This window comes from Chiroxiphia lanceolata, chromosome 3 (assembly GCF_009829145.1).
Source record: "Chiroxiphia lanceolata isolate bChiLan1 chromosome 3, bChiLan1.pri, whole genome shotgun sequence".
NCBI lineage: Eukaryota > Metazoa > Chordata > Aves > Passeriformes > Pipridae > Chiroxiphia > Chiroxiphia lanceolata.
In genome coordinates, this window is record NC_045639.1 from 50,223,922 (window position 1) to 50,241,983 (window position 18,062).

At 43.0% G+C, this 18,062-nt stretch overlaps 1 protein-coding gene across 9 annotated transcripts in view; it reads left to right on the top strand.

Annotated features, from left to right (window-relative positions):
- Positions 1–18,062, top strand: part of SASH1 (SAM and SH3 domain containing 1) — a 537,788-nt gene that overhangs the window by 399,527 nt on the left and 120,199 nt on the right. Inside the window, exon 1 of one of the 9 annotated variants that reach the window (XM_032683075.1) lies at positions 14,551–14,679. The exons of 7 other annotated variants lie outside the window; for them this stretch is intronic. In XM_032683075.1, the coding sequence (XP_032538966.1) occupies positions 14,584–14,679 (96 nt within the window). In that variant the 5' untranslated portion in view covers positions 14,551–14,583. Of the gene's footprint in view, positions 1–14,550; positions 14,680–18,062 lie in introns of those variants that run through there. One more of the 9 variants, XM_032683079.1, reaches the window with a different exon arrangement.

Below are 18,062 nucleotides of genomic sequence, written 5' to 3' on the forward strand. Positions count from 1 at the left end.
TGGGGCTTTATTACAAAGCATTTCCCCTTCCCATTTAGAAGAGTGTCTCCTTAGAGCTGTGTATTTTCTGTGGTTGTTGCTGTAATGTGTTTAGCAGGTTTATTTCTGTTATGCTTCATTGTATAAAAGGTGTCCAGCAAAACAGATCACTTCCTAAAATATCTTTGCTTTCCAAGAGTCATGGAGCATGTGATGTGCAGTCTGGACTGGTACATGATTATTTACAGCACAAGGAGTACAGCGTGGTCCAGTCGGCAGTGCCCTGGACCACAACTTAGGAAGATCCTGATTTCCTTTTTGGCTCTATTACTTATTTGCCATGTTTCTCATTGCAAATAACTTCATCTTTGTGCATCTTCACCCTCTATTTCTGACTCAGATGTAGAGTGAAAATGTTCTTAATCTATGTGCACTTTTTAGTATAATAGGAAAGATCTTGTTTAGGTGAGGTGTCCAGATGCTTCTGTAATTAACATTAAATTCATGCTAAATAATATTAGAGTAACAAAACTTTTTAAGAAACTGGAACAACATAAAAGATGTATTTGGGCAGACACTTGTCATGAAAAATTTCATCATGGTCCCACTACCTGTCATTTCCTAATTCTGTATTAATTCCTGTCCTATTTACTTCTAGACTTTTCAGAATCTTGTGTGTAGACAAAGCTCCCATTTTACTTCATATGTTCCTCTGACTTTGGTAACTCTAATTTTGGTAACATTGCCACTCATTATTACTGCAAGAACTGTGATATCTTGACTTGTGGATGGCTGTCATTGTGGCAGTTTAGGCAGTAAGAACAACTTGCTTTAAAAAGAGGGAGCTCCCTTTCACAGCTGCCGAGGTAATTGTCAGCTGTCATGAAGTCCAAGCACTGACGATTTTAGATTGAGTTTGTTTTTTAGCAGAAGATGGGGGGGGGAAGGAAAAAGCTCTTTTCAGAAGCTTTGGTCATTTCTTTTATCCATGTCAATACTAGTTTTCTGTGTTTTGTGCAAAGTGTGTTGGTTTTCAGACATTTTAAAGCAAGCATAAACAGCTAATGCAGAGAGGCTGCAGGAATGGAGGACTGGGATTTCAGAGGAGGCCTTGTGTCTGTTCAGTGCAACAGGGAGAACAGACTAGTTCTCCCCATCCTGCCTGGATATTGAAGGAGAAAGGAAACTTTTTACTGCTCCTTTCCACTTCTCTTGTTTCCGGGGAAGTGGGTGGGTGATTTACAATTGGTATTGTACCTTGTGCATTAGGACTGTGTTTAGGCCTTTCTTGCAGGGAAATGAGATACATAAAATGTAAGTTGACAACTTCATTTCTCTTTCAAAATTTGTATTTGAGAGGGGGGAGTTTTCCTACCAGTGGAGTCTTTAGCTACAACTACTGAACCTTTAAAGTTACAAAACTCACTCTGACTTTTGTGGTAAGGCAGAAATGTAGAACGGGTTTCCCTTTTTTCACCCTCTGATATAAAATCCTACTCCAAAAAAATATTCCAAACTTTTCCAAATGACTTTTGCTGCAGAAAGCTCTAGCACAAAGAGTCCTTTGTTTTACAGGAATATTTAAACCTGTGGTAAACTCTTGCTCTTTTGTGTTGGCTTTTTCCCCCAGACAGGTGCCAAGGAGCTCTTTGACATTTGTAGAGCAGATGGGATGCCATTTTACTGTTGGATCTAATTGACAAAACCTTAGTCACTCTCACTCTCTCCATGCATCCTGCCTCGGAAAGTGTGGGCTGTGGAGTTTTAGAGAGCACTTTTTTCCTCATCAGCAGCTCACTTAACTCACTGCCAGATGAAGAGTGAGAGCGATAACTCGCTAACTGATCTGGGAAACCTTTTGGGAATTCATACCTTCTTGCTTCTGAATTTGCCATTTTGGCTGGTTAGTCACTTGCTGTTGACTTGGCTACCATACATTGCATTACGTATATCTGTAGCCACAGATGTTATTGTGTGCATCTATTTTAATATAAACAGCAGTGCTGCCTGTCTATGAAATCCCATAATGACATAGGTAATTGAATATGTGTACAAAACATGGAGATGTCTGTGAAATGCTGTCTCTAGGGATGTGTGAATGCACATCTCTCCATGCCTCCTCCCCATTTCAGACTCCCAAAGGAGGGATTTTGCAAATGTCCAGTTTTGGGATTTCAGACCCAGTGATGGTCTTATTTCCAAAAGGCTGATGTCTGTGAAGGTCTTAGAGAAGAATGTATGTCCCAATCATTTCTGCTAATCTTGGCACACCACCATGATGCTCAGTTCTTGCACATACATGTCTCATACAAAAAACAGAGAGCAATTGTTTTGATTGTAGCTTCTGCTAAAGGTTGTACACTCCTTGGCAGATCTGGTTTACACAAGAAAGCCACATTTGCAGTGTGCTTCCAGTACTTAAATCCTGAAAGACACATATGCTTCCTCAGAAATTGCTGCTTTGGGGAAAGAAGGTGATAATTTCACTTTCGGAAAGGTAGCTGTAATTAATAGTGATTGTCACTGGATATGACCAAGAGGGGTAGGAATATCCAAACAAATATTTAATGCATTTCAGTTGGAGTATAAATGAACTAACAAACCCCTTGCCCCAGAGCAGCTGTAATTTTTAAGATCATTCCTATGAAGCATACTGAGTTTGAGATTCTTGGCTTCCTTGTGTAGCAGCCTGTCCCTCTGGCAACTGCCATCCCCAGTCATATCAGTTACATGCTGCCACAGACACTTAAACATCTTGTGCAAATGTTAATATTAAAAGCAGGCCAGGTGGTAGCAAACTCTGGGATAGATCTTCAATTCACTATCAAAATCACAAGATTTACAAATAACCTGTATAAAAATTCTCCAGTTCTCCAAGTGATAATGATTTCTGCGGCACTGGCGTATAAAGAATTTTAATGCCCTTTTGTGGTATTCTTGATACCTGTAAACTCTAACTGGCAGCATTGTATGTTGGCCTTTTGGCATGAATGCCATTCAGATGTCCTTTTGAGTGAGTGCTAGCTGCTGTGCACTGGGCTTTCACAGTCTGGTTTTAAAGAACTAAAAATACAAAAAAGTAATTTAGAAAAAAAAAAAAGGACTGTAGAAACCTTAAGAGGTTATTTAGCCAACTGCAAGACCCAGAGCAGAATTAGTTGTACCGAAACAATGGGATGTTGTTGGGAGGCTCTGAAGAACAGGCTAGACAGTGATGAAGGCACCACACTGACCCCAGGCAATCAATTCCACTGCTCTTATGAACCTTGCAGTTAGAAAGCTGTTTCTAGTGTTTAACTGAACATCGCCCCTGCTGCAATTAAACCTGTTCATTCTTGCCCTATCCCCAGTAGACAGAGAAGTTTGTTTTTCTTAGTGAAGCAAAGCTTTTATGTGTTTGAAAATTATTATCCTATTCTCTGGCAATCTTCTTTTGTCTTGGATAGAGCATCCTCATCCTTTCAATCTCTGCTTGTAAACATCTCATTTACATGGCGTTGTCTTCTACATTTTCTCCTGTTAGTCCATGTCAATTTTAATGTCTAGGGCATGCTGGGTCAAAAAACAACCCAGTACTCCAGGTGAAGACTTAGGCTTGGTGAGCAGCTTATAGATTGCTACACCTTGCATGTGGTTCTGTATCCTACTGGCTGTACTGGTATGTCCTCCTATGAAACTTGCTGTTCTGCAGCAAGATGACATTTTTGATTCATGTTCATGAGTTGTCTGTCATCTGTAAATTTAGTGAGCATATTCTCTATTCTACTGACCAGTCTGTTAATTAAAATATTGAAGAACAGATCCCTGCAAAACCCCACTCAATATGTTCTTTTCCTTTGGCCACCAACTACTGAAAACTAATCTCTGAAAGTGCTTTTTTCAACCAGTTGTGTACCACTTTTTAATTGTATCAGCTGTGTTGAGTAAGATAGAAATCTTATTAAATTCAATATGTATTTCATCTGCTGCTACTTCTTATCCACTACCAATTATCCTCCAAAGAAGGAAATTAGATTGACTTGACACAATTAATTCTTGTCAAATCCATTTGGCTGTTTAAAAACTCTTACAGGATAATAAGGTAGAAAAAGAAACATTATATAACTCATTTGTATGTCTTGCCAGCCCTATGATTGCCTTCCCTTAGCCTTCTTGAACTTTCCTCTTCCTGAGCCTCATTTGTAATTACCGTGGCACAGAGGTGAGAACAAGAGATGGGGACAGCAGTCATTATTGCTGCCAAAATCTTTGTATCTTAAAGCCAAGCTTGGGCATTCTTGGAGAAATGTGAACAGGTTAAGCTTATTTGAAGCCACCAGGCACACTACATACTCTGATATGGTTTAGCCCTTTGACACTGCCATGACTTGTCTGTCATACCTGAAGCCTGTTACAGTCCTTTCTCATACATCCATATAAAACAATTCAGCTATTTAACCTCTGTTACTAGGTACATGCACACTTCTTTGGGAAATAGTAGGTGCTAAAATAGTTTAAAACTCTTTCTCCATCGCTGAAATCTAGTTACGGATTAGGATAATACTGTGCATGTTTAGGGGTGCCGTGAATAACTAGGTCCTTTGAATTACTTTCTGGTTGCAGACAAACATAAACACTAGCTGGGCAAGTACAGGCAATAGAAGGCATAAGTTTAAATCATGTTTGATACATTAAAAACTGCTTTAAGTAACTACCCAAGAGTACAATTATACTTCCTTTCTATTCATAAGAATTCCATATCTGTTAGTATGTACCCAGAAGATACGAGGAGTTAAAACGGTATCACGACATGATATTTTTTAGGAGGTAAGGAGTTTATCTTTTTGGCAAGTCAAAAGGCAGTCTTTTCTTAGCTGTGTCTGCTCATGAAGTTCACACATACAAATATAATAAATAAATAATAATATAAAATAATATAATATTTTTTTCTCCGGGAGTTTTAGATTTCTGTATAAAAACATGAAGTTTGGGGAGTAATGAAAATCATCCACATGAGGCCCAATACCTTGCTGGCATCTTACCACATGCTTATGGATTCCCTAAATGCCTCATGTGTAACCATGGGGAACCTAAGGGCCATATAGGCTTTTCAGACTTCTTAGGCAATTGCTCAGATAGCATACCCCTTAGAATTATCCGTTAAAACCACACAAAATAATTCATGTAGCTGCAAGTCATGTGAAATTAAGTCATGGATTGTATCTAGCCCAGAGCCCTGTGGGCTCACCGCCCATCCCTAATGCTGCCTCCTCAGTGGTAGAGACAGCAGATAATATAGAGTGACTCCATAATGTCACTTGGCTTGTCCTCAAAACACAGAGTTATTATTGCTCTCTCTCATACTTCCCTCACCAATATAGCAAATTTTTTTCATTCCTTCTAATTCATTTTCACACATTCTGTCCTCAATGACATACAGCAATGACTTTGAAATGACCAGTTTGTATACACAAATAATGTCATCGTTTTATGAGCCAGCATTTCAGGGCTTAAAAACACATATATTTATCTCATTGCCCCGAGTTACACCCTCTTGAGCTTTCTTCAGCAATCTGAGTTTCCCCTTGGTGTTTACACACCCTTCATGCTTTCAGATAATCGCTGCATCCTTTCCAGTCCCTTTAACCTTCATCTAGCCAAGCAACAGTTGTTTGTTTAAATTTATTCTCATAAATCACATCTTCCCACAGAAGTCAAAAGGAATATGTGATGCACTTCTGGGATCAAGTGTATTAGTAACTTTCAAAAACCCAAATCTCAATTACTTTTTGTTAGGCATATGTTGCTACAGGATACACATTGTACTGAAGAAGCACATTTGGCCTTCAAACAGAATTGCCTAATTATTAAATCCTTGCAAATGAACATTAATTTTTTCTGAGAACTAGAGATACCAGCCTGCTTTACATATACTTAAACAAAACAACTTTATCAACATGGAGCCAATGCAGTAACCTCACTGCCCTCAAGGGCTGTTGTGTCATCATCGATGCAGTTGGTTGAGTTGTGGAGGGTAAATTCCTCCCACTCACACCACCACAGCCTCAATAATCCTTCTGTTCATGAATTTTCCAAAATATTTATTGAGAGAATAGCTTGGAGGTATGTTTTCAGCAATGCTTAAGCCTGTTTTCACTTGTCTTTTTTTTTTTTTAATTACATTTTGGGAGTGGGTTGGCCAGTGCTTAAAAGCTGGAGTCTCAGATAGACGGCTTCCTCTCACTTTAATTAGTTTGACAGGCACTTCTACTTTCCAGCTGAGCTGCCCTAGCTGGAAGCAGCTGCTTGGTGGAATTACTCCCCCTCCTCACTGTGTTACAGAAGTAATAAGTGTCTTGTGTCCCTTCAATGAATTTACGGATGTAAAATGCACAGTGTGTGCCTGGCTGCATAGAGATGTTTCTTTCTTTTCTCTATTACTTGATGAAGTTTTATGAAGTGAAACATGTCATTAACAATATAGGAAAAATGAAATGTACAGATCGGATATGATTCTCCACTCCTTTCTTAACTCTTGTTAGGGAGTGTAGAGCAGGTTTTAATACATTTTTCCATGGCAATTCGAAACTCTGATTTGAGAGGAAGTCTGGAATAATTGATTGTACAGTTTGCAAGGTAGTGAAGAGTCAGGCTTCTCCAGAGGAGCACAGGCTCTGTGAATCAAGCTCATGCCCATGTTTACAGCCACAGCTGAAATGAATACTCATCATCTTGACTACATTGTCAGTGTCTTGTGAATGCTTCTGATTTCAGCACTGACTTTATGATTTATTTAACATCCTACAACCTGCAGCCAGTGATGTAAAAAATTCAATTTGCTGCTGTTTTTTAAATAATGGAAATGTAAATTCTGGGGTTTATTTTCCAGTAAAAGGATGAAGATGTGACATAAGTGCACCCTGATGACTTAGACAATTGAAGCTGAAGCACTCCAAAAGTCTTACTTTCCAAATTTCACTATATTTAAATACAAGTGTAATTTTCAGGTGTCTGACATCTGTGAGTTTTGAACACTTATCATTACAACAGAAACTGAAACACCATTTGCAACACAACTGCTTGCCTGCTTGCTTGTCAACTGCCATTTGTTTTCCCATAAATTATCTCTTTATGTACATATCTGGGCTTGCTGCATGGCACACAGGTCAGCTAACCCAGGGTGCAGCTCTGGGATGGGGAGGACACCCATGTTTTAGTCTGATGTGGTACTCTGGAGAATGAGCAGGAAGCATTTAAAAGGAAAAGTAGGGCAACTGTTTGCAAAGTGAGGGAAGAAAGCTGATGAGAGCTGTTTCTAGAGATGGAAGCAGGAGGAGAAGCTGGTGATGGAGCAGGAGTTACCCCAGCAGAAACTGATCAGAAAGAAGAGGTTGAAGCCAGTATGTTGTTCTCAAGTGGCTGCAGTAGGGAGAATTGATCCTGGGCTGACATGATCTGCAAGGAAACATCAAATTATCGTATCTGGTCACCTGTGGCTAGCTGAGATCATCAGGCAGGTTTCTTTGGTCAGCTTCTGCATTAACTAGGCCCACCTATTCCTTCACTACTAATATATTTATGTGACTTAGGACATAGTCTTAAAAGTGACACGTCTGAGCTCAGTTCTGAATCCTTGTGGAACTGAAAATAAGGCTTTGATAGGGTCTGTTTGCTCCTTGTTCAGGCAAGTGGTGGTAAGAGGGAGTGCGTTAACTTTTAAAGAAACACTTGAGGAAAAATTTGTGCTCTGTTATGTTTGGGGGTAACATTTAATTTGTAAATTGGGAAATGGATGTTAGGTGGAGTGTGGACAAGGTGACTTTTGAGTGGAAGTGATCTGTTCTGGAAGAGAAGCGAAGCAACTTTTCTTCTTTTGTTTTCTCCCAAGTTTCTACCATTGACATATTTGTGTCATGTGTACCTTGCAGTAATATTTTGCCAAGGACAACTCTGTAAATTTTTATCTCTATATTAATAGCAGCACATAACTTTTTTTTTAAGATCTACATTTGCATTTCATATTTGGTTGCTTTTGCAAAGATACAAATAATGTGACTGAAATTAATGAAAGCTCTTGGGTTTCTTTTTCCAGGAAGTAATACTTTTTTAAAAAGCTAATTTCCCTTTCAAAGGGAGATGCAATAAGCATCATCTCTGAGGTGCATCCGTTCTTATTTTAAAAATGTGTGCTGGTCACAAAGTGAGTAGCAATGTGTCACTCTGTGAGACTGGCCATCTCTCAGTGCACTTCCCAACTCTATTTGCCAACTCGGTGTGATACTTATGTCAGCACTGACATAAGCGCTGAGCATCTCTGAAATACACAACTATCATACACTATTAAGTTGAAGCTTATGCTGCTTTTATGATGTGCTTTGAGATCATCAGACTCCTTTTTATTAGTAATTCACTAAGAGTTTCAACAAAGGAATCAAAGGGTACTGCATTTGGAAGAAGGAGAGGCTGAAGTCCTATTCCCAGTTCTGAGGCTTGTTTTTCACCTTTTTCCCTTCCACTGTTCTAAAATTATTTGGAATGAGAGCAGTCAAAAGACACTGAGCTAAATAGTTCTGTCTCTATGTGTTTTGTAAGTCTCTTATAAAAAAGATTTGTATGCATCCCTTCTAGCAGGCACTTAAGAAAAGAACATAATCAGTTGAGTGAGCTCATGTGAGCATTCCTGTGAATGACAGTGCAGAGACTAGCCCTAGATATCCCAAAGGATGCTGAAGGTTTAGAAATTAAGGTTTAGAAATTTTAAAATAATTAAGGTTTAAAAAAAAAATTGTAAAAAGTGCTGCAGAAAGCTAAGAGAAAATGAATGCTATTTCAATGTTAACAGGAAATAACAAAGCATCAAAGCTGGCTTTGCCATGTGGCTAGAGAAGAAGGGATGCTGAGTTTGGGTGGAGAAGGCAGAAGTAAATAACATTAAGAAGAAAGAGTCTTAGTAAATTTTGGAAATTCTCCAGACAGTGCCTGACACTGCAGGAGGCAGCTGGAATCCTGATCTGCAGGCAGTTTTGGAGTGCCGTGCTGTGCACCTAAGCAGGATCGTGGCTGTGGTTTCCTTAGGGATGTGCACTCCTCACCAGCCCCTCACCAGTTCCAGCTCCCAAAGCCCCTCCACTGGCTGAGCTGGTCCTACTGCCTCCCAGCACTGTTGTGCTCCACAGCAGAGAGGGAAACTGGGCAGGATATGAGAGACCTTTGTGGAGCACACCTGTGGGCAGGAAGGGAAGGATATTAACTTTCCTTTCTCCTTATGACTCAAAATTACAATCCAGAAGGGCTGTGATACTTGCCGTGGCTAGATTTGTTTTCCTTATATGATTTGTCATGCAAAATCACAGCCACTGTATTTTAAATGAAGCCTGCCAAGCTTAGCAGTACTTCGGTGTCTACTGAGTGTGGTGCTAGCCCAAAACATTAAGGCTACTGGAATGATTTTCCTGGACATATGCCTCTCCCTCCTTCTAATTTTTTAATCTAGTAAGGTACTGATATCTAGGGGAATGATGGATCAGGTGTAATGTGGAGAGTTCAGACTTTTACCAGAATAAAGCAATTCATTGCTCCTAACTGCTTTCTACTGATAGAATTAAACAGACTTAACTCCATCTGGTTTGTGTTAGGCATATTAGTGTGCCATTCTTGCTGTGATGTGATACTCGTAAGACTGGGAGCTGACAGCTAAGCCTCTAAAAGAATAAATAACAATTTCTGACTGTATAGGATAGAGTATATGGTCTTAATACTGTCTATTTTAAAGCCATAAGGATAAGTAGTCTGTATCACTTTCAAAGTCAGGAATATTTTCTGTAGTTGTTTAACTGGCAGACAATGCTGTAACATGATCCTTTTGGAATATACAGAAGTCTGATGTGCAAATGCACATGATGGATTTTGCTCTCTTATAGTATGCCTGTACATACTAGGACTGTCTGAGACAGAGCAACAGCCTGTCTGTCACATCAGCTGATGGGCTGAGTGTGTGGGTCCCCATCCTGCCTCACAGTAGAGACTTTCTGAAGCAGCTGCCAGCAAGTCTGCTCTCTGTTGGAGAGCAGTTGCTGGCTCCTTTGGCTGATTCAGGTGATGTAGAGAAACCCACTCCAAAGGACCATGCTACCAGAAATAATAATATTATGTAAGTAATTCTTAAGGAAAATATTTTAAAAATGAAGTTCAGGTAAGAAGTAAAAGAAATTATGTTTTAGAAGGAAAATGTAGCAAGGACAATAAGATAAAATTGTTTCAGGATGGATATTGATGAGTTGATGGGATGGAGCCTGCAATGACTAAGGGTTGCATTTCCAATCAAAGGCTATGATGTGAAACTTTGCATGTTTCAATTTGATGACCTGCACCAAGGGGGAAGAGGGAAAGAGCTAAAAGAAGATGCAATCACTGCTAATAGTGTGTTGCATTGTAATGTGATTGTGTTAAGAGTTTTAGTGCTTTTGCCGGTCACCTGTAGTGGCTAGCTGGAATTTTTATTTCTCCCTTTCCCTGCAGCCTCTGTGCATACAATGGCTTGCTTATTTATTTCTCTGAAGCTTTGATGTTCCAATTTAGACTTGATATACTGGGCAGGGATGTTGGGAAACCTTATATATTTTGTTCATGCATGCAGAGTTAATTGCCAGGTCTCTTGAGCAGGAAGCCATTACCCTGAGGTCACCGATCAGGAACCCATGAAGTCTGGTGTCCATTTACTCTGTGGAGCATGATCCCCTTTCCAAGGCAACCTGATCTCTCCCTCTTGCATATAGTTTAAAATGGATATCAAAGTGCTCGAGATTGTTTATGGTATAGATTTGCTGGATTAAATGCCTTTGATGTGGAAGACAGCAGTTGTGATAGTCTGGTTATGATAGTGCATGTTGGCTTTTCCAGTTTATTTTGATCCATATTTCAATTTTCCATCATTAAATGCTTTGTTGAAACCCTTGTGTCACTTTTGTATGACACTGTGGTGAGATGGCACACACTACTTTGGGACAGAAAGATTGTCATCTTTTGCCTAATGACCCAGGTGTTTGAGGTTTGTGCTTTTCACACAGAAAGAGTTTGTCCTGCTGAAGGCCATCTCCCTAAACCATCAGTAAAGAAAGGAGAAAGATGGGCTTCTCTGCAGCCCACTTTAACCTGGAGCTAGGATTCTGCTCTGAGTATCCCTTTAGAAGAAGATCCATTTCTCTTGAACTTGGAGTGCTCTCCAAGTTGGTTAATCCTGCCTGGTTTGTAGATGTGAGGAACTCTTATTAACTGTACACCTACATATAACTGATGGTGTGATAGGAGGATATGCTCATATGCACAGTGCATCTGCCATAACTCGGCAAAACTAGATTGACCACATATGTGTCAATTGTCTCCATCTCCAGTTTAGAGATTTGCAGAGAACAACTGCAGGAACTTCATAGCCACACCGTGAGTGTGACACCCTGGGGAGTCATATCAGGATTGTTGCCCTCCTGCCTAGTGCTGCCCTCAAGGTGCACAATGACCATTTTCCAAGATTTCCAAATGCTACACACCTCGTCAGAGCTTCTGTGATACGTCACAAAAATTTCAGAAAATTGACCAGATTTATTTCTTCCCAGTAGCTGTAAAGAGAGGTCCAGCACAACATGCTTCTAGAAAGCAGTCTTTCATGGTTGCTTGAGTTATCGTCTAGACAACAACAGACAGAACTGCAAACAAAAACAGTATTCTAACATGCCAAATCTCAAATAATTTGTAATTTTGTAGCAGCAATTGTAACACAAATGAAATACTGCACTTACAGCTGGGCTTCAAAACCCTTGTAAGATTTGAGTTTCTACTTGTTCTAAAACTCTCATACTCTTGTTGCAGTTGGTTTTGTAAAATACCCCTGGCATTTAGTTCTGCAGGACATTGGCATCATTAAAATAGAGGAACCCTGTGATATATAGAAGGAGGGTGTGGTTCTATTTGAGGTAAGAGCAGGGAATATTTTAGCATGCCATATTCATTGAACGTCTTGCAAAAATGGCATCTTGTGAAAGTCCGAAAATGAATAAATACTATAATTGCAAGACCATAGAAGATGGTAGCTATTGTAAACTGCCATGGATTTGTTTTGATTCTCTCATGTCCATTTGTTTTTTAAAGCAACTGCTCCTGAAGTCAAGATCTTTCTTTCCTTATCTCCGTTTCTTAAAATCAAAGGTTCTGTGTCTCAGATAAATTAAAGGCTGAGGGGAAGACTGTCACAGCCACACATTATGCTATTCTGATGAAAGCTGCTGCCTCCACAAAAGGGATGATATCATGGCTCAGGAAGCAGCTCTTGGACCACCACAATTTATAATCTAGTTTCTGTTACCTGTACTGCAGGGCTGAAAAGTGTGGATATTCAGGACCTGCTTCTGTAAGTGGTGTAGTCATCATTGCACAGGAGCAATGACCTTGGTTGGCAGGGAGGGGCAAGGCAAGTGGGAGTGATGCCTCTTGCACCAATTTGATCTTAATCTATTGCTGCCCAAGACACAACAAGGGGGTTTTAGACTTTGTGCTGCAAAGGTATTGGTTCATTTGGGTTTTTTCCTTAATATGCATCCATCTATAAAAAAAGACAAAGTACAGCAGAGAGCATGCATGAGGACCCCAGAATACTTAACTTCTGAGATCAAGTGTACCTTGTTCAGATATTTTAAAGTAAGTTGATATTACTATTGTAAGTGGTTCAACATGAATTTCAGAGGGTCACTAAGTAAATTATCCCTGACTAATTAAACCAGTTTTGAGTTACGCAAGCCGTCTCAAGTACTGAGAGACTTCACTGACGTGCCTTTATCCTCATACTTCGTAGGCTTATACTCATATAGAATTTAAAGGTCAATTAGAAGATATTTTATACCTGGCTTTGGTCTTTCATTATTTCTCATTACTAGTCAGTAATAAGATGCATTACATAATATGCATCCTAGAAGAGGGTCAATAAAATTGTGCACATGATTGGTGGTTTCTTTACCACTTTCTCTCAGCATAATTCTCTTTTATTTTTTCCGCCTGTGCTCCCCACCTCCTTTTCTCTGTTCTGTGTGTGCTGTTCACCAATCCAGCAAAAGCTGCAGTAACACAATGGTTTAAAAAGTCTTGTCCCTTTCTTTGTGTAGCAGTTGATGAGAAAGGAAGTGTTTTGACCAGCTTTTCTCTCCAGTGCTAGTAAAGTATGCAATCTTAGCTTTGAGGACAGAAAAAGAGCATTTCTGAGAACACAGAGAGACGATGAAGAGTGCAGTCACCCCACTTTTCCTCTATGCCTTCTCCAGATACTGTTTTTAGCCCTGTTAGCAAATGGTATCATTTGTTGCTCCAGCCCTTCCATGCCACCAGTGCTGCATGATCAGTGTGAGCCTTGTCAGCCGTAGGGCTGGTAAGCAGACTGAGAGGAGACCCTGGGGCTAAATTGGGAGCCTGGAGGGGAGCACAGGTTATAGGCCAGGCTCTGAGATGCATTTGGGTTGTGCAGGGCACGTAACATACAGCCTGGCAGCAAGCAGGGCTGGAGGGATGTTGGATTATCTATTGGCTGCTCATGGTGTGAGCTCTCAAAGTCCATTTAAATACACCACTTCCTCCCCCTCCCCCCAACTTATGCAGGTACTTCCAATAAATGGCAGCTTGAAACAGTAGCTTTTCAAGAATCTAACCATTTCAAGGCTTAGGAATGAGCACTAAGAGGAAAGGATTTTCTTGCTGCTGATCACAGTAGAAGCTGGGAGTGAGGTGTGAGGTGGTGGACAGGCCCTTGTTCAGCATTCTCCCACTGAGCTCTGCTGCTCCTTCCATCCACGGGCACTGGGGTTTGGCCACTGTTATTTAATATGCCTTTCCCAACCAGTGCGTGTGTGCGCGCGCATGTCCGAGAAGTCTCCGAGAAGGATGCAGGAGCATCCCTGCTGCTGTCTGTAATTAGCAGTTATTTAATTTGACTACTGGGGGGTAGGGGAGAAGGGGGTAGTACCAGGAAGCATGAGGCACCGACGGAGGGGAGGCAGCGTTCCCACAGTCCCGCCCCAGGGGCGATCGGTGACGGATCACCTCTCCTCAGGAGAACGATGCGGTCCTGGTACGCAAACTAAAAACCTGAACTACCCGGGCGCCCCTTACCCTGCCTACCCTGCCGCGGGGCTGACACCACTTCCCGGCGGCTCTTCCTGCAGTGTTCAGAAAACGCTGCCGGCTCGGCCACCGGAGCTCCCGGCAGGCAGGTGAAGCGCCGGCACGGGGGGAGCCCGGGCAGCAGCAACAAGCGCTACCCCGGCTATCACACGTGTCCCGAGACCGGCTCCCGGCTTTTGGGGTGGGCGAAGCCGCGGAGACCCCGCCGGGGCGGCGCTGGGGTCCTTTGTTGCCGCCCCGGGGCGGCCACATGCGACGGGGTGCGGGAGGAGGAGCTTTGCACCGCCCTGGCACCGCCGGCCGCCCTGTCGCTGGGTCGAAAGTTTGAGGGACGGCGGCGACGGGGCCGTCCCACGGTGTCCCGGGGCGGGCCGGGCCGGAGCGGGGCGGGGGAGGCATGGCGGGGCGGGGCGGGCCGGCCGCGGCGGCGGCGGGGAGCCGGCGCTAATCCGACGGCCGGGCCGGGGCATGGAGGGGGAGCGGGAGGACGGCCCCGCCGCCCCGGCGGAGAGCGGCACGTCGGAGGTGTTCGCCCAGCTGTGGGCGGACGTGATGGGCATCCTGGTGAGTGCGGACGGGACGGGAGCTGGGAGCGGGGCGGCCGCGGGGCAGCCTGCCGCGGGACGGCGGGGCCAAGGGGTGCCCGCCTGGTCTCCCCAGCAGCTGCTCCGGATTGGCCCCAGCTGGAGCGTGCCCTCGTTCCAGCGTGCGGACTCGTCCGTCCCAGAAAAACTGACTCCACGGCTAAAGCCAGGTGTTGCGTCGGTGACCATCGCCGTGTTGGAGTAGAGAGCTGTCAGGGCTGTCGTGCTTAGAAGGGGCGGATCGGCCGCTCCGAGCATCGCCAAGGAGCGGGGTCCGGGCAGGGGCTGCCCACCGGCGGGGACACACCCGGGAGCGCCGGTTCAGCCGGATCAATGGGCGCATTGTCCTGGGTTGCTCCGGCGAGCTGCCGGATTCAGTGCAGTTTGGGCTGAAGGCGGTGTCGCTGCAGCCTTTGCATCCCACGCACGTGTTTCGGAGGGAAGTCTCACGCGTGGGGGTCACTCCCGCGAGTCCCCCGGGCACGGTCGCCCATCCCGCAGCGCTGCCCGGGGTCCCGCGGCATTCCCGGGCGCCGGCTTTGGAGCTCTTAGTCCCGGTAGTTTTTTTAGAGGCGAGTTGCTCGGTTACGGCCCGCGGAGTTTCTGCGCCGGTGATCTTCTTAGGAGGGGACTAATCCTCGTAATTCACTGGTTACAGACAAAAGAGATGGCCCCAGTAACGAGGGCTCAAGGAACTACGTCTAATGGGCACGTAGCGTACCGACAGGACGGACTGGATGGCAAACAGTAAAAATGCAGGAAGAGTCAATCCTTTATTTCTACTTGCAGTGAGAGAATAATATTTACTTTAGGTGCAAGATGATAATTACCGCAGAGGACTGCCACTCGGCAGAAAAACAAATACTAATGTTATATACATACTGGAGCTGGCAGCTTTCCAGGGATACAGGAATGTGGTAATCAACAGTGGAGTGCCTGTTTATTCATTTTAAAAGCAAATGAATAGGCTTGATGCACGTTAGGTTCTGTTGTTAACATTTAACTAGCAGACATTCAAGAATATTATGAGAAATACTTTTTGGAAAACTGCCGTGGATCATAATGAATAGTGAACCTGTAGGATCTAATTCAGAAGTGTTATAGAATTGAACAGAGAATTTAATTAGTATTTTATGTTGCATTTCTTTTTACCACATGGACTTTATTATTAATATTCAAAGTCAGATTAAAAAACCTGCCACATTCCTTTTCTTCATAGAAATTCTCCATTTAATAGCACCCAACTGCATACACTTTTTCACTGTTAATGATTTTAATCTAAGAATGCAAGCAGAGTCAGTTCTGCCAGTTTGTAGGGAGCACACAGTTGGTACTTTATGAACAGTCTCTTTCTCTTTTTCTGGCAGGTTTCAGAACTGCATTTAGTAAGAGCAAAGTGCTATTGGATGCCCGGGAAGGAGTGTTTGAGGAGGCCAGACCAACAGCCTAGCATGCTGAAGCTCAGCACAGAAAAAGATCTGATTCTCACACAACTAATAATTTGAATAGGTTTCTTTTGGCTATACAGGCTAGTTTGCTTCCTGAGAAAACAGAGCTATTTAATTTTTATTTATCTTCTAATAAAACTATGCTGTAGTCATTTGTCTTAGAGTTGGTCAGTTTTACAGAAAGGCATCATCTTGTGACTGTGAAGTTGCTGGTTTATATTAGTTGCAAACATCACCCAGCACTATTCTATCTTTTTTCCGTTGGTGTTTTATGTTGCAACACAATTAAAAATATGGAAAGACACCTTTGTATTAAGTCTCATAAAATAACTTATTAGAGGGAAGACAGAAGCTCTTCTCACTGCAGGTTGTCAACCTGCTACAGATTTAGGTTTTTAAAGAGTTTCTGGTCTTTGGGGCTGTAAAATAAGGTCTTAATATGAACTGAATATAAACTACTTTGGTGCTCTGTCCTTGTTTGAAGGCAAGGAAGAGGTAGCTCCAGTGCCATTTTCACTGCTCATCTTTGTGGTACTTAGAACTTAGTCCCTTTCAAGCCTGGGCTGCAAAAAGCAAGCAGTAAAGTAAACTTGTGGCTTCCAACTGGAAGTCTGTAGATGGTTGGTTGTGGTCCACGAGGCCTCATCAGAGACCTGTATAGCTGGCTTACTTCTTTTGCATTGTCAATTATGTGAGAGTATGGGTCTTAAATTCCTGGGATTTGTAGCAGTTCATGATCCAAACTGTCCAGGGAGCACAAAGGTAGACATTCACTGGGAATGGCTCTATGAGTGAAGAAGTAGGTGTAGTGATAGGTTGGCTAGGTTGGTCTTGCAACAGCTTGAATGCTACCAAAGGAGTGCATTAGCAGGGGGAGAGAGACAGGAGAGGCAGACAAGATCTGCTCTTGTGAGACCCCATCTGGAGTACTGCATCCAGCTCCGAGATCCTCAGCACAGGAAGGACACCGACCTGTTAGAGCGAGTCCAAGATAGCTGGGATGGATGGAGCACCTCTCCTGTGAGAAAAGGCTAAGAGAATTGGGATGGTTCAGTCTGGAGAAGAGAATGCTTTGGGGTGACCTAATTGCAGCCTTTCAGTCCCTGCAGGGAGCCTACAAGAAAGGCGGAGAGAGACTTTTCGCAATGGCATATAGTGACAGGACACAGGGGAATGGCTTTAAACTGGCAGAGAGTAGGTTTAGATTAGGTATTAGGAAGAAATTCTTTACTATGAGTGCTTAGGCACTGGCACAAGTTGCCCAAAGAAGCTGTGGATACCCCATCCCTGGAAGTCCTCAAGGCCAGATTGGATGGGGGGCTCTGAGCAACCTGGTCTAGTGAAAGGTGTCCCTGCCCACAGCAGAGGGGTTGGAACTAGATGATCTTTCAAGTTCCTTCCAACACAAACCATTCTATGATTCCGTGATCTTGAGAGGGAGAACTAGAATGAAATGAAGAAAGGTGATCATCAAAAGTTTGTTGATTAAATGAAAGAGAAAATTGCATTCTTAAGCCATGATTGTAGGGTGATGCAGATTAGAAAGGATCTCAGGCAGCATCTAGCCTGTCCTCAAGCTGAAGCAGGCAGAGCTCTGAGGCCTGGTGAGGTTGCTTGGGGCTTTATCCAGTTGTGTCTTGAAAAACCTCTGGGGACTGAAACTGCACAGCCTCTCTGTGCAGCCTGTTCCACCACTTTGCTGTCCTTACAGTGAAAAAGATGTTCTTCATAAAAGTGATGAAATGCCTGATTCTGCCCTCCTCATACTGAGTAGTTAGAGCAGTGGGGAAGGTGTCGCCTTCCTCCCGCTGGTCTTGCTGAAAGGCTTGTGGACCGTGGTGGTATCTGCCCTAGGTGCTGGATTAGGAGAAGAGGCCATGGATATCAGCCCAGCTGATATTCACTGCTGAAGTGA